General features: G+C 36.5%; 1 protein-coding gene across 1 annotated transcript in view; it reads right to left on the bottom strand.

Annotated features, from left to right (window-relative positions):
- The window catches only part of myo10l1 (myosin X, like 1), a 70203-nt gene extending 68901 nt beyond the window's left edge, over positions 1-1302 (bottom strand). Inside the window, 1 exon segment of the mRNA XM_048200702.1 lies at positions 674-1302. Coding sequence (XP_048056659.1) covers positions 674-694 — 21 coding nt within the window. The 5' untranslated portion in view covers positions 695-1302.
- Between the last annotated feature and the right edge of the window lie 10999 nt (positions 1303-12301).

Below are 12301 nucleotides of genomic sequence, written 5' to 3'. Positions count from 1 at the left end.
TCTGCAGAATACAGATCAGGTAAACAAAACCACCATGCATTCATTGTGGCAGGTTCATTATGAGCCCTTGCATATATGTTCCTGAACAATTCCTATCAGGCTCAAGGTGAATGCTCTGAATATGGAATGTAGGAATAATCCCAATTATGTCCGGACAGCCTTCACAAACAGTCACGCGCTGGTTTTGGAATCAGAGACATTTCGTGTCATTAATTCATAACAAATAACGTAGATACATGAAAATCAACAATTTGGAAAATGGGAGATGTTTAGAAAACCTTGAAGAAGCATCATATCAGATAGAGACCCTGCCTCTGCTTCAATGCGCGAGCCCCTTCCCCCCTCACGCGCGCCACAGCCCAGGCGAGCGCGAGTCACCGATGCACGCGACATCACCATAAACTACTGTCAACGTGTGAAATAACGCACTGGTCGCTTTTAATGAAGCACTTGAAATGACAAGCATTAAAAACGCTTGTGTGTATGTAAAAGGAATGGCACTGTTATAGGAGAAGACAGCATTGCATGCAACATCCTGAGGCACAGCCAATGATAATTAAGCTGTCCACCGGTTATTATCTCACAAATACAGCACGTAATTTATTGTTTTTGCATTGCACATAAAGCACAACAGATGAAATGACACGTTCTCTTCATTACAAAATGAACCCACCTCTGCGAAGAAGGTCTCCATCTTCCCTCAGAGGATGCAAGAGGATCCAGCTAATCAATCACAAAACTGCAGAGGATTCGAGAAACGTTTGACAAGATGTATATCTGTTCTGCAGTTGCTTTCCATTCACGAATGTTTACGAAGAGCAGGGAGCTGCAATCCTGCGTGAGGTGGCAATTCAAACAATCGATGGCGCGAGAAACTGACGTTGGCAAATAACAGCCGGTGGGAAAGGAAAACGCTCAGGTGTTTCGTTTCTGTAAGTGTCTTTTCTGTTTAATCTAAACGCCGGTGTCCAAACACATGCCTCGCTGACTCCGGTGTCCGCACCAGAGCGAATGAGCCAGTGTCCGCTCGCGCATCTCCGGTTGGGCGGCGCACCGCGCGCAAAGACAGCCCCCCAAGTTTGCCCTTTTTACCGTGCATACCGGTAGTAAAATGAAAGAAATGTGGCTTCACAGAAATAAGCAACATGACAGATATTACAGCTATACTCTGAATCCATAATACAGCAAATAGTATAGTGCGTTTTGATGCGTTATGAAATGAGATCGAAAGCGCAATATGTTAAAATACAGACTTAAGCAAGATTCCATCATCTGAATGATCTGAAATCCCATGTGTTGGATGTGGTACTGCTATGCCCCTCAGATGGGTTTCCATGGTAGCACTACTGACACATATTTCTGCATGCGCCATGCATAGCTGAAGTGAGACTCATGCAGCGGGTGGAGTAGAGCAGATTCACTCATCAATTCACATTTATAGAAGGTGTTGCGGTGTCTGCAGGCTCTGAAACAAGTTCATATTTGCCACATATTCAAGCTATATGTAAATAAAGTGTCAGTTTGGTCACTCTCTGCATGAAAGTCAAATATAAAGCAGATGGTAGATGTATTAAATCATTAAACTCTTATCTCCCACAGCTTGAGACAAAAAATGTAATCCGGATTCATTAGCCCAAGAAGAACTGTGGAATTTTTTTTTCAGGACGGTTATACCACCTTGACATTTTTACCTTAAAAAAATTTGTAAAGGATTAGTTCACTTCAGAATTAAAATTATTTTCCGATAATTTACTCACCCCCATGTCATCCAAGATGCTTATGTCTTTCTTTCTTCAGTTGGAAAGAAATTAAGGTTCTTAAGGAAAACATTCCAGGATTTTTCTCCATATAGTGGACTTCACTGGGTTCAACGGGCTGAAGGTCCAAATTGCAGTTTCTGTACTTCTGCCTTCATCACACGTGACCTTTCCAAAGTGATTACGTAATGCGTGGTGTACCTAGTGCAAGACGAGCATTTGTGGTTAAAAAGTATACAAATTTGTTTTTGTTTTTTTTAGAAAATGGCCAATCGTTTCACTAGATAAGACTCTTATTCCTCGTCTGGGATCGTGTAGAGCCCTTTGAAGCTGCACTGAAACTGACATTTGGACCTTCAACTGTTTGGAGGCCAGTGAAGTCCACTATATGGAGAAAAATCCTGGAATGTTTTCCTCAAAAACCTTAATTCCTTTTCGACTGAAGAAAGAAAGACATGAACATCTTGGATGACATGTGGGTGAGTAAATTATCAGGAAATTTTAATTACTAAGTGAACTAATCCTTTAACATTTTAATCATATAGAAGAACTGTGTTCTAGTTATTGTATATATGAAAAACATGTTTTTTTGTCTGTTTGTTTGTTTTTTTGAATGTTTAGGTCCAAACACACAAAAAAATTAGCATCATATCATTGAAACAAAAGAAAAAGTGAGACACTTGAGTAAATGTAAATGCTCTCAGCCTCAGTGTAACTTCAGTGCCGACTCATTATGGTTGCAGATACATTGGTAACTTTGCAGAGTTGTAAATCTTTGTGATGTTTTCAATTAAGGGAGACAAAGAGCAGGTTTTCCTGAGGAGTTACAAGCCATTTGACAGACACTTTTCATTCAGCACCTAATAGCACACTAACTGCAGGAACAGCTCCCCTGGAGCAATACTGCATGTCATTCTCAGAGTTAAATACTGTATTTATGGAGCAGGATTATGATTGGAACTGGGTTACCTCTTCTACTGTAGTGATTGAACATGTATGTTATCAGGAGCAGATCCTTAAATGTTTCAGGGTGTTAATTATGGTGTTCTACTACACAAATACACATAGACAATCTTTTTCTTTTGGTCCAAATGAGCATCTTGAGATGAATGGAATTCTTTCGTTATTTTTTTTCTTTACCCTATTTGAAGACGAGTCATTAGAATGGTAAAATATAAATTCATTGCTTCAAACTAACTGTAACTAAAAAATCTAAAAAACCTAAACCTAAGACCTAAAAAATAAACCTAAAAAGTAAACCTAAAAAATCATCAAAGAAATTTCATAAGGTGTCAAAAAGTCTGCTTGCATCATAAACCATGCAAGACAAAGTATAAAGTATAATCAATACATTGTAGCATGTTTGTTTAAGTCAGATGCCAGTGAAGATTGATGTCTGTATCATCTGACAAACAGAAGCTGTGAAGACAACAATGTGAAATCCCTATGGTCACTTACATCACTAAAGGAACTAAATGAAAGTCATGCTCATTTTACACCCTAAAGCACACACAAACATTTTTCTTTTTTTTGTCAAAATGAGTATCGGCTATGTGAGTAGCACCACCTGTTCCATTATGCTTTTAACCTGCGGTCTTTTGGGAGAAAAGGTGAGGGGGTTGGTTACATCATTTTTTGAAACTTTATTTCAGGCAGTCAGATAGCTTTAGTATTGACACTGATAGAGCTTCCCAGCAAGCCAAAATAATATTTATGATCATCTATTTATGCTTGCCAAAACTATCCACTCATGTGACGATGGCAAGAAGCATGCTCGTCTGTGCTCCAGACGGTCAGACTATAGAGCCCAGATGCGGCTTACTCTACCCAAGAATGAGCCTCCCCTACCCAGGCCTCTCTATTGTATGCTCATGCCTGTCACTGGAGGCCCTGGAGGTTTTAGGGGCCTCCCAGTAAGCGGTGTAGCCTGCAGCACACCACCCGTATTGCAGTTGCCTCTTTGTCTCCTCCAGCTTTTATCCCTTGCCTCCCATTGTGGAACATGGGCTGGGGTCACACCACTGTAACAGAGCCCCACGTTCAGAGGAAGCTTGTCTCTTTTGTTTCATCCTGCTCAATGGAGCTGCTTTATTTTTAAGTGTTGGGGCAGTTCCACATGGTCCCCCCTTCACTAACATCACTCTCCTACTGTGACAACTCAATTCTACATGAATAGGCCTCTTAATCATTCACCTGATGCTTTGCTTTCAACAAGCATGTGTTGCGTGATGCTCATAAAGTCCTCTAAAATGGTAAAACAATAAAGTGATACACTAGCAGTCTTAAAGGGGGAAGATCAAGTAAGTTAATAGGGCTCCATGTTTAACAGCAAGAGCCAGAGAAAACTAGAAAACTGAGAGCCATATCCCAGAAGTGTACTTTGGAATCAAATATCATTTTAATGTGACATCAATCGGACTCTCAGGGTGATGTCATTTTAAGTGGATAGGCAGATGATAAGAATGTGATATACTATATGACAAGCCCTGCGGTTGGACCATCATAGATTTTTTGCACAACTGGTTTTATGTAATAAGACCATGCACCATTCAGAATTTAATTGACAATTCTTTTTAAATTCCATTCGAATTCAAAGTAATGCAGAATTGTAATTTGAATTTAAATGGGTTGCAAGAATTCTATCTAAATACTATATAGTTTAACGAAAACAAAATACCGAATTCTAATTAAAATTAACACCATAAAACATGTACACAACATAATTTCAGAAACATTTGATGATTTTAATAATTCATGTTTGAAATGCCACCTATAGAAATTTGTATTAAAGGCACAATATGTATTTTTTCTCTGCTAGTGATCGCCTATTCAAAACAAAGGTGTAGCTTGATGACACCGAGATTGAGCAGGAATCATGGGAGGTGTCGCCTTCACCTCACGGCCAGGAGAAAAGAATCCAACGGTACTCGGGTAGAAATCATGTTTATGGGCGAGATTATTAACGTTACTGTAGTATGAAGCAGAGCAGGGCGAGTGCTGTGGGAGCTGAACGAGGCCGCTGGAGCGACTGATAATGAGAGACGAGCGCGACATACTCCTCGAGTGCAGCGAAACTTTTATTATGCCACAGTCACCGCTTCCTCTTCTTCCGGTCAAGCGTATGAGGGGTAAAACAGCGCTGTTTATCATATTAGATACATTTGAGTGTGTTGAAAATAGTGTTATAACGTTACTCTGTGCATTTGCTCGGCGGCTGCTATGAGACACTTGTTGCACACTGCAGTAAGCTAGATCGATATTAGAATATCATATTTACATTGATGGATCCGAAATGGTCAATATTCATATTCATGCACTTTTATTAATATTTATTTTTAATCATTTATGGCTTATGATTTATCAGTTTCACTTTTGATTTCCTATATTGATGTACTCCTACTTTATATATTAATTCTTATCATATTTTCAAGGATTTACTTGTTATTGTACCCTTATGGTAATTTTATATTTAAGAGTATGCTTGTTATGTTCAGTTGTTCTTCAAGTGCTCCAGTGTGACAGGTCACGCTGACACGTTTGTGGTTAGACATTGGACGCCTGCCAAGTACTGCAGAAGTGGTGTTTTTCAGAATTATTGCTCATTTGAATCTGATCAAAATATGTCTGCTGACATTTGCTAAATTCCCTATAGGGGATAAAACAACTATTTTTGACACTGGACCAGTAGATGACGTAATGGGTGAAATTAACCTTTTCTTTTAGAACAAAAACATCAATTTGTGTGGGATGTAAATTTCCCTATATGCTCATGGTATAAAGCTGACCGAGTCATTGATAATTCAGCTTTTTCTCTCCTTTGCTCTCCTTGGCTTCTACTTGGCTCTTATCTGCAAATGTCTTAATCATTGCTCTTTTTGATCTTCATCTATTAGATACAATACTCTAAATTTTACAATACTCTAAATTTTATTATTAACTATTGACTAATACTTTATGATGGTTATTTTACCTTGTGGTTTTATTAAGTATTTTCATTATCGATTAAAGTTTGCGTGTGAGGCTAAATTTAATTGTAATGAATAAATAATTTTTCGTCAACTTTATCTACTGCCTGGATCTCATTTTCTCAAGTTTTTGCATCAACATAATGAAGAAAACGAGATTCAAACAATAAGACTAAATGTGTTGAGCTATATAACAATGATTATTTTTCTGTCTATAAATGTATTTATGTAAACAGTTGTTCCCTTGTCTAATAAAACATATAATATATTAATGCTTCTTTGGTGTTTCCATGGTTTCTACAAAATAAAACCAGAAATCGAGTGTAACGCGGGTGTGATGTCATTGATAGGCGATGCACAGACACAGACAGCTTACTTCTCTGGATTTAAACATTCTTGGAAACATCTAGGATAATGTAAGTACACAAGTCAACAAAATATATAACACTGTTCTAGTGGTTTTTGAATATTTTAATCCACGAATATTACATATTGTGCCTTTGATTTATATGTATAGTCAGTGCTGGGTAGTAACTGGTTACATGTAATATGGATTCTAAATTCTAAATCCTAATTCTTCTTTTTCATGTTTTAAATTTTCCTTTCTAGAAAAGCATATTACTTATATACATTCAGAAAGTCTTCTGGATTTGTGAAATCACACACAGAGACCAGCCACAAGTCAGGTGGCTAATTACAAAAATTGAGCATTTGACCACTGGATTTACAGAAATCATTTCACTTTTAAGGAGTGTTTTCTCAACATTGCATATTGAAACATTAAGGTTGAACTACTGTAACAATGTCTTTACTACTTCTCTGGACCTTGAATGTGATCATTTCGTTGCTTTCTATGGGAGATAAAAAATTTTTTTAAAAAAACTCACGGATTTCATCAAAAATTTGTGTTCCAAAGATGAACGAAGGTCTTGCGGGTTTGGAACAACATGATGGTGAGTAATTAATGACAGAAATGTCATTTTTGGGTAAACTAACCCTTTAAACTGTTCCAAAAAAAGGGTGGCATCTGAATGAGCCACCTGAGAAAATGGTACCAACATCATGTAGTGAAACAGTTGAACAGACACATTTCTATTCTACTCTTTTTAAAATCATTTCAGGCTTGGTCTTCTTGCTTCTCCTCTCTGCAGTCTGATGTTTTAGTGCTGAAAGTAGTAAAAGTGTCGATACTGTTGTTATCACTGGGTGAGAAACAAACAGATTACTGTCAATCAAAGGCACTAGCCAATAGACATAACCATAAATCCCTCTGATTCAGTGAATCAACAGAGGCCTTAGCGTAATGAGATTATCCTTTTGTCTAAAGCATAGGAACAGATTAAAATCTCACAGTGCCTCTAGCAATATGGTATCTCTCCCCCAGTTTTGTTCAGTCATTTCAATAACTTATAATGCATGCAATTCTGCAATCAAATATTTGTGTCATTGGAATTTGAAGATAGCTTGCCTGCAAATCTTTTTATCTCTAATGGCAATGGCCAAAACAGAAACATTCAGGTGCCTATGTGTACAGTATGTTCATTGGAGAGACAGACAGACAAGAGTCTTGGTTAAGATCTTTTAATAAACAGTCATGTTCCGGACTCAAGAAATGGCTCAGGTCTGTATATCTTTGAGACATTTTCACATATTTACTGTTCCACAAGGTAGATCTGCAGATCACTTGAAAAGTTTAATACTAGAGGTTTGCAATAATAATAACTGTGACACATGCTTTGCTAAATGCTATAAGCCATGTTTAGGTATTTTGATGGAACATTGATACACATTTTAGAGAAATAAGCCAGTACACATCTTCACCATTGATCTTAGATCAATCAATAGCCATTATTGAGCTAGATGGCCATGAGACTAATGCTGTAGTTAAGTGCTGGGTGTTGTGGGTATAATGGCTCTGCAATAGACAGGGAGGGTGGATTTTATGATGCCAGAAATCATTTTCATTGATCGCCATGGTGAGTCTGTAAAAATTTTTAGTGTTTATATATATATATTTTTCCATTTAACTTAATTCTTAGTATTAAAAAAAATTTACACTGAAAAAAATCTGAATTTGTTATTATTATTATTATTATTTAATTTTTAAATACAATGGACAAATCATTTGGAAAACAGTAAATTATGTTTAGATTACTAAAATCAGAAAGATTTATGTCATGTCTTTAAATTACTTTATACACTCAAAAAAAAAAAAAAAAAAAAAAAAAAAAAAAAAAAAGCTCATTGGCTTGATTCAACATGATTCAACCATGGACAGTGGTTCCACGTGACTGAAACAAAACCAAATAGAATCAACCATGTACCACTAATTAGAATCAATGGTGTTCATTTAACTTAAATGGTTTTAGTTTAACTTAAATATATGGTTTTCATTTAAATTGTGATTTACATAATCTAAATACAACTTTTCTTTATACATTTGATGTTTGTTGGCAGTCCATAAGTGATACCGGTTTCACTCAGAGCACTACAGTGGTGGATTTATTATTAAAGAAATATGAATTTTTGTTAGCAGGTCCTCCACCTATCACAAGCTCCACACTTCACCCCAGTGATAACCCCCAAAACACAAACATAACAGAAACTTTTAAATACCAACATAATAGAACATTAAACATGAACAAGTCTCCCCATTTTCACATCTTGCTAAAAAAACTGCATAAATTAACACTTTATTTCAATATTTACTCTCCCAATTCAGCCTCTTTGCAAAGCATGATGGGAAGTGAAAATCCTGTTTGATTGGGTTACTTTATTAAAACATGTTATTTCAAAATGAAAACATCAAGTCAAGTCAAAGAGAAACCATTTCAAGTCAACTGAACATGAAGAAATAACATCTGAACCAGAAACCTGATACAATGGTATTAAATTAAACTACAGTAGTCAACATTTGAAGTGGATCAAAACATTTCATCAAAGTTGTCCTAAAACCTAAAAACTTTTTTGATCCACTTCAAATGCTGACTACTATAAATGGTTTAAATAAACTGAACAGCATTAAAAATAAAAAACAAAAATAAAAAAATTAAGTGTATGTAACACTTTGCATTTCAAAAATCAATACAAAGTATTTCCTGCGCATGCATAAAATATAAAAAAATCTCACTGTCTCACTGTCCTCAATTTTGGGTTGCATTAAAAAATAAGTGTGTGATCTGAAACTATAACAGGACTATAACGTCCACAGGAAGAACATCCATGGGAAAGTGAATGTTTATTGTGTTTACAGAGAGCTATGAGGAAGGAATCAAGTTGAGAGCCCTCGGATCATCACAAGATTTGAAAGGATTGCAAACAGATTTATGATTTCACTATATGACCAAGACAGAGAGTGTGTGATTCAGGTGTGAAGATATCAACAAACCTGACCTCTAATCTGTTTATTCATTGGATTGTTAGAATACATTCCCTTACAGCTCTTGCACTGTCAAAATGTTATAAACCACCCTATAAAGATAAATACAAATATAAAGACACACTTCAGCATGGCTAACCTCACTTCATTCCCATGCCAAATCCAAGATTATCCAATCTTTCAAATTTATTATGAAAAAAAAAAGGAATCTGGCCCCCAGCATACGCTCTCTTCTATTATCCCTCAATACAGAAATAAATGCTTGTCCTATAAATTCATGTATGCACCTTGATCCTCTTCAATCCTCAATATGAAAATGTCTGAAGCATAACAAAGCCCTGTGCCATATAATTCATATCTCTCTCTGCAAACATGCAATCACTGCTCTCCAGACTGAAGCACGGACAACAGGAAATGCATGTGCTGTATTAAGATCCAGCCTCTTCAAGACCTGCATCCGAGAGGAGGGTATCAAAATCAAATGAACTACTGTATCTATTTTCATGTTACTATCGATTATTTCTCATTTGCTATTAAGTAATGCAAAAATGACTAGTATAGTTTTTTCAGTTTCACTAGTCCATATTCATTCACTACTTTTAAAGGATTAGTTCACTTTCAAATGAAAATTAGCCCAAGCTTTACTCAACCCTCAAGCCATCATCCTGGTGTATATGACTTTCTTTTTTCTGATGAACACAATCTGAGATATTTTAATAAATATCCTGACGCATCCAAGCGTTTATGATGGCAGTGAACAGGGGTCATGAGTATGAGATGAAGAAAGTGCTTCCATCCACATCCATCCATCATAAACGTGTGAAGTAAAATATCTAGCTTCCGCCAGACACCTTCCGTATTCAATTTACGAAGAAAGCGTAAACTGGCATCAGGTCAGTTAAAGGTGCCCTAGAACCAGTTTTTACAAGATGTAATATAAGTATAAGGTGTCCCCTGATTGTGTCTGTGAAGTTTCAGCTCAAAATACCCCATAGATTTTCTTTAATTAATTTTTTTAACTGCCTATTTTGGGGCATCATTAACTATGCACCGATTCAGCACGGCCCCTTTAAATCACGCGCTGAATAGCTAATATAACCCTCAAATGGATCTTTACAAGATGTTCATCATGCATACTTCATGCATGCGTCGGATCATCTGAGTATAGTATTTATTTGGATGTTTACATTTGATTCTGAATGAGTTTGATAGTGCTCCAGGGCTAACGGGCTAAAGCTAACATTACACACTGTAGGAGAGATTTATAAAGAATGAAGTTGTGTTTGTGCAATTATACAGACTGCAAGTGTTTAAAAATGAAAATAGCGACGACTCTCTTGTCTCCGTGAATACAGTAAGAAACGATGGTAACTTTAACCACATTTAACAGTACATTAGCAACATGCTAACGAAACATTTATAAAGACAATTCACAAATATCACTAAAAATATCATGTAATCATGGATCATGTCAGTTATTATCACTCCATCTACCTTTTTTCGCTATTGTTCTTGCTTACCTAGTCTGATGATTCAGCTGTGCACAGACTTAGACGTTAATACTGGCTGCCCTTGTCTAATGCCTTGAACATGAGCTGGCATATGCAAATATTGGGGGCGTACATATTAATGATCCCGACTGTTACATAACAGTCAGAGTTATGTTGAGATTCGCCTGTTTTTCGGAGGTCTTTTAAACAAATGAGATTTACATAAGAAGGAGGAAGCAAACTGAGTTTGAAACTCGATGTATGTCTTTTCCATGTACTGAACTCTTGTTATTCAACTATGCAAGGTAAATTCAATTTTTGATTCTAGGGGACCTTTAAGCTTTTTCTATAACTTGAACAGGGAAGGCGTAGGACGTAGCGTAAGCGTTTTGAACTGCAAGAGATTTACACTCTCTTCGTACGCTGAATATGGAAGGCGTCTAGTGCGGAGGTCGGCAACCCGCGGCTCTAGAGCCGCATGCGGCTCTTTAGCGCTCCCCTAGTGGCTCCCTGGAGCTTTTTCAAAATGTATTAAAATGGAAAAAATATATATTTTTTGTTTTCATATGGTTTATGTAGGAGGACAAACATGACACAAACATTCTTAACGTTTTTCAATGCTGTAAAAATGTGTATAATACATATTAAATTTCAACATTTCTGTCAACGAAGATTTGCGTCATAGCCATCGACGTCACTTTCCCGCCGAAAGCGCGCTCCCTCAGCTGGACTGATTGGCAAAAGAACCTGCTGCGTGACTGGATTTAAAAGAGGAAACTGCGAAAACGCGAGTAAAAACAAACGAATTACACTAAAGGTTGGACTCGAAAGTGTTTCTTACAACTTGTCAAATAAACCTAATCCATGGATATTGACATGTAGCCAGGAGTCGTGTTTCCTGACATTTATATGTGCCTGATTTGACGCCGAGGAAATACATAAAGCAAATCTGCCTGTGAATATTTTATATAACTACAATATAGGTAACTTAGGCTTAAATCCGCGTAATTACTTAACGTTATATCAATGTTATATATATCGTCATATTGTCCATCCCTAAAACATATAGTTTTATAGTATAGTTTTTGTCAGTGTTTATTTTAAAACGCACAATTATGCAGAATATAAGATGGAAAATATTTAATAGATGATTTGTCAACATAATATATAACAATACAATATATATATGGAATGATTTTACCTCAAAATCCAACAATTTGACACAAAAAGATAACTGCAAATCCATGTTTCTCTGCTGGAGTCCAGCTGTTTCTGTGGATTGCACCGATCCATTTGCTTCTTTTTTCTGTAGCTTTCAGCAGTTTTTAAATATATACCTCGGGAATACCTCATTATGTATTTGTAGCCTAGTTAGTCATTTTGATAGTAGGCTAATATAGCTAATATACACTTACAGCCTGTGTTGCCTTCATATAAGGCTTTTAATTTTTTGCGGCTCCAGACTGATTTGTTTTTTGTTTTTTTGGTCCAATATGGCTCTTTGAACATTTTGGGTTGCCGACCCCTGGTCTAGTGGAAGCTAGATATTTTACTTCATAACTTGTTAAATATGTTGTATATATTGTTATATACAATGCTCCTATAGGGTTTACAACAGAGGCAGTAGGAAAGAGTATGTGTGTGTGTATAGATGCATATGGTTCCCAGCAGTAGTTCAATTTAATTAAGGATCCCCAGAGGAATGACTTC

Source organism: Megalobrama amblycephala, linkage group LG8 (assembly GCF_018812025.1).
Source record: "Megalobrama amblycephala isolate DHTTF-2021 linkage group LG8, ASM1881202v1, whole genome shotgun sequence".
Classification (NCBI taxonomy): Eukaryota; Metazoa; Chordata; class Actinopteri; order Cypriniformes; family Xenocyprididae; genus Megalobrama; species Megalobrama amblycephala.
This window is presented reverse-complemented; position numbering and strand designations above follow the sequence as displayed.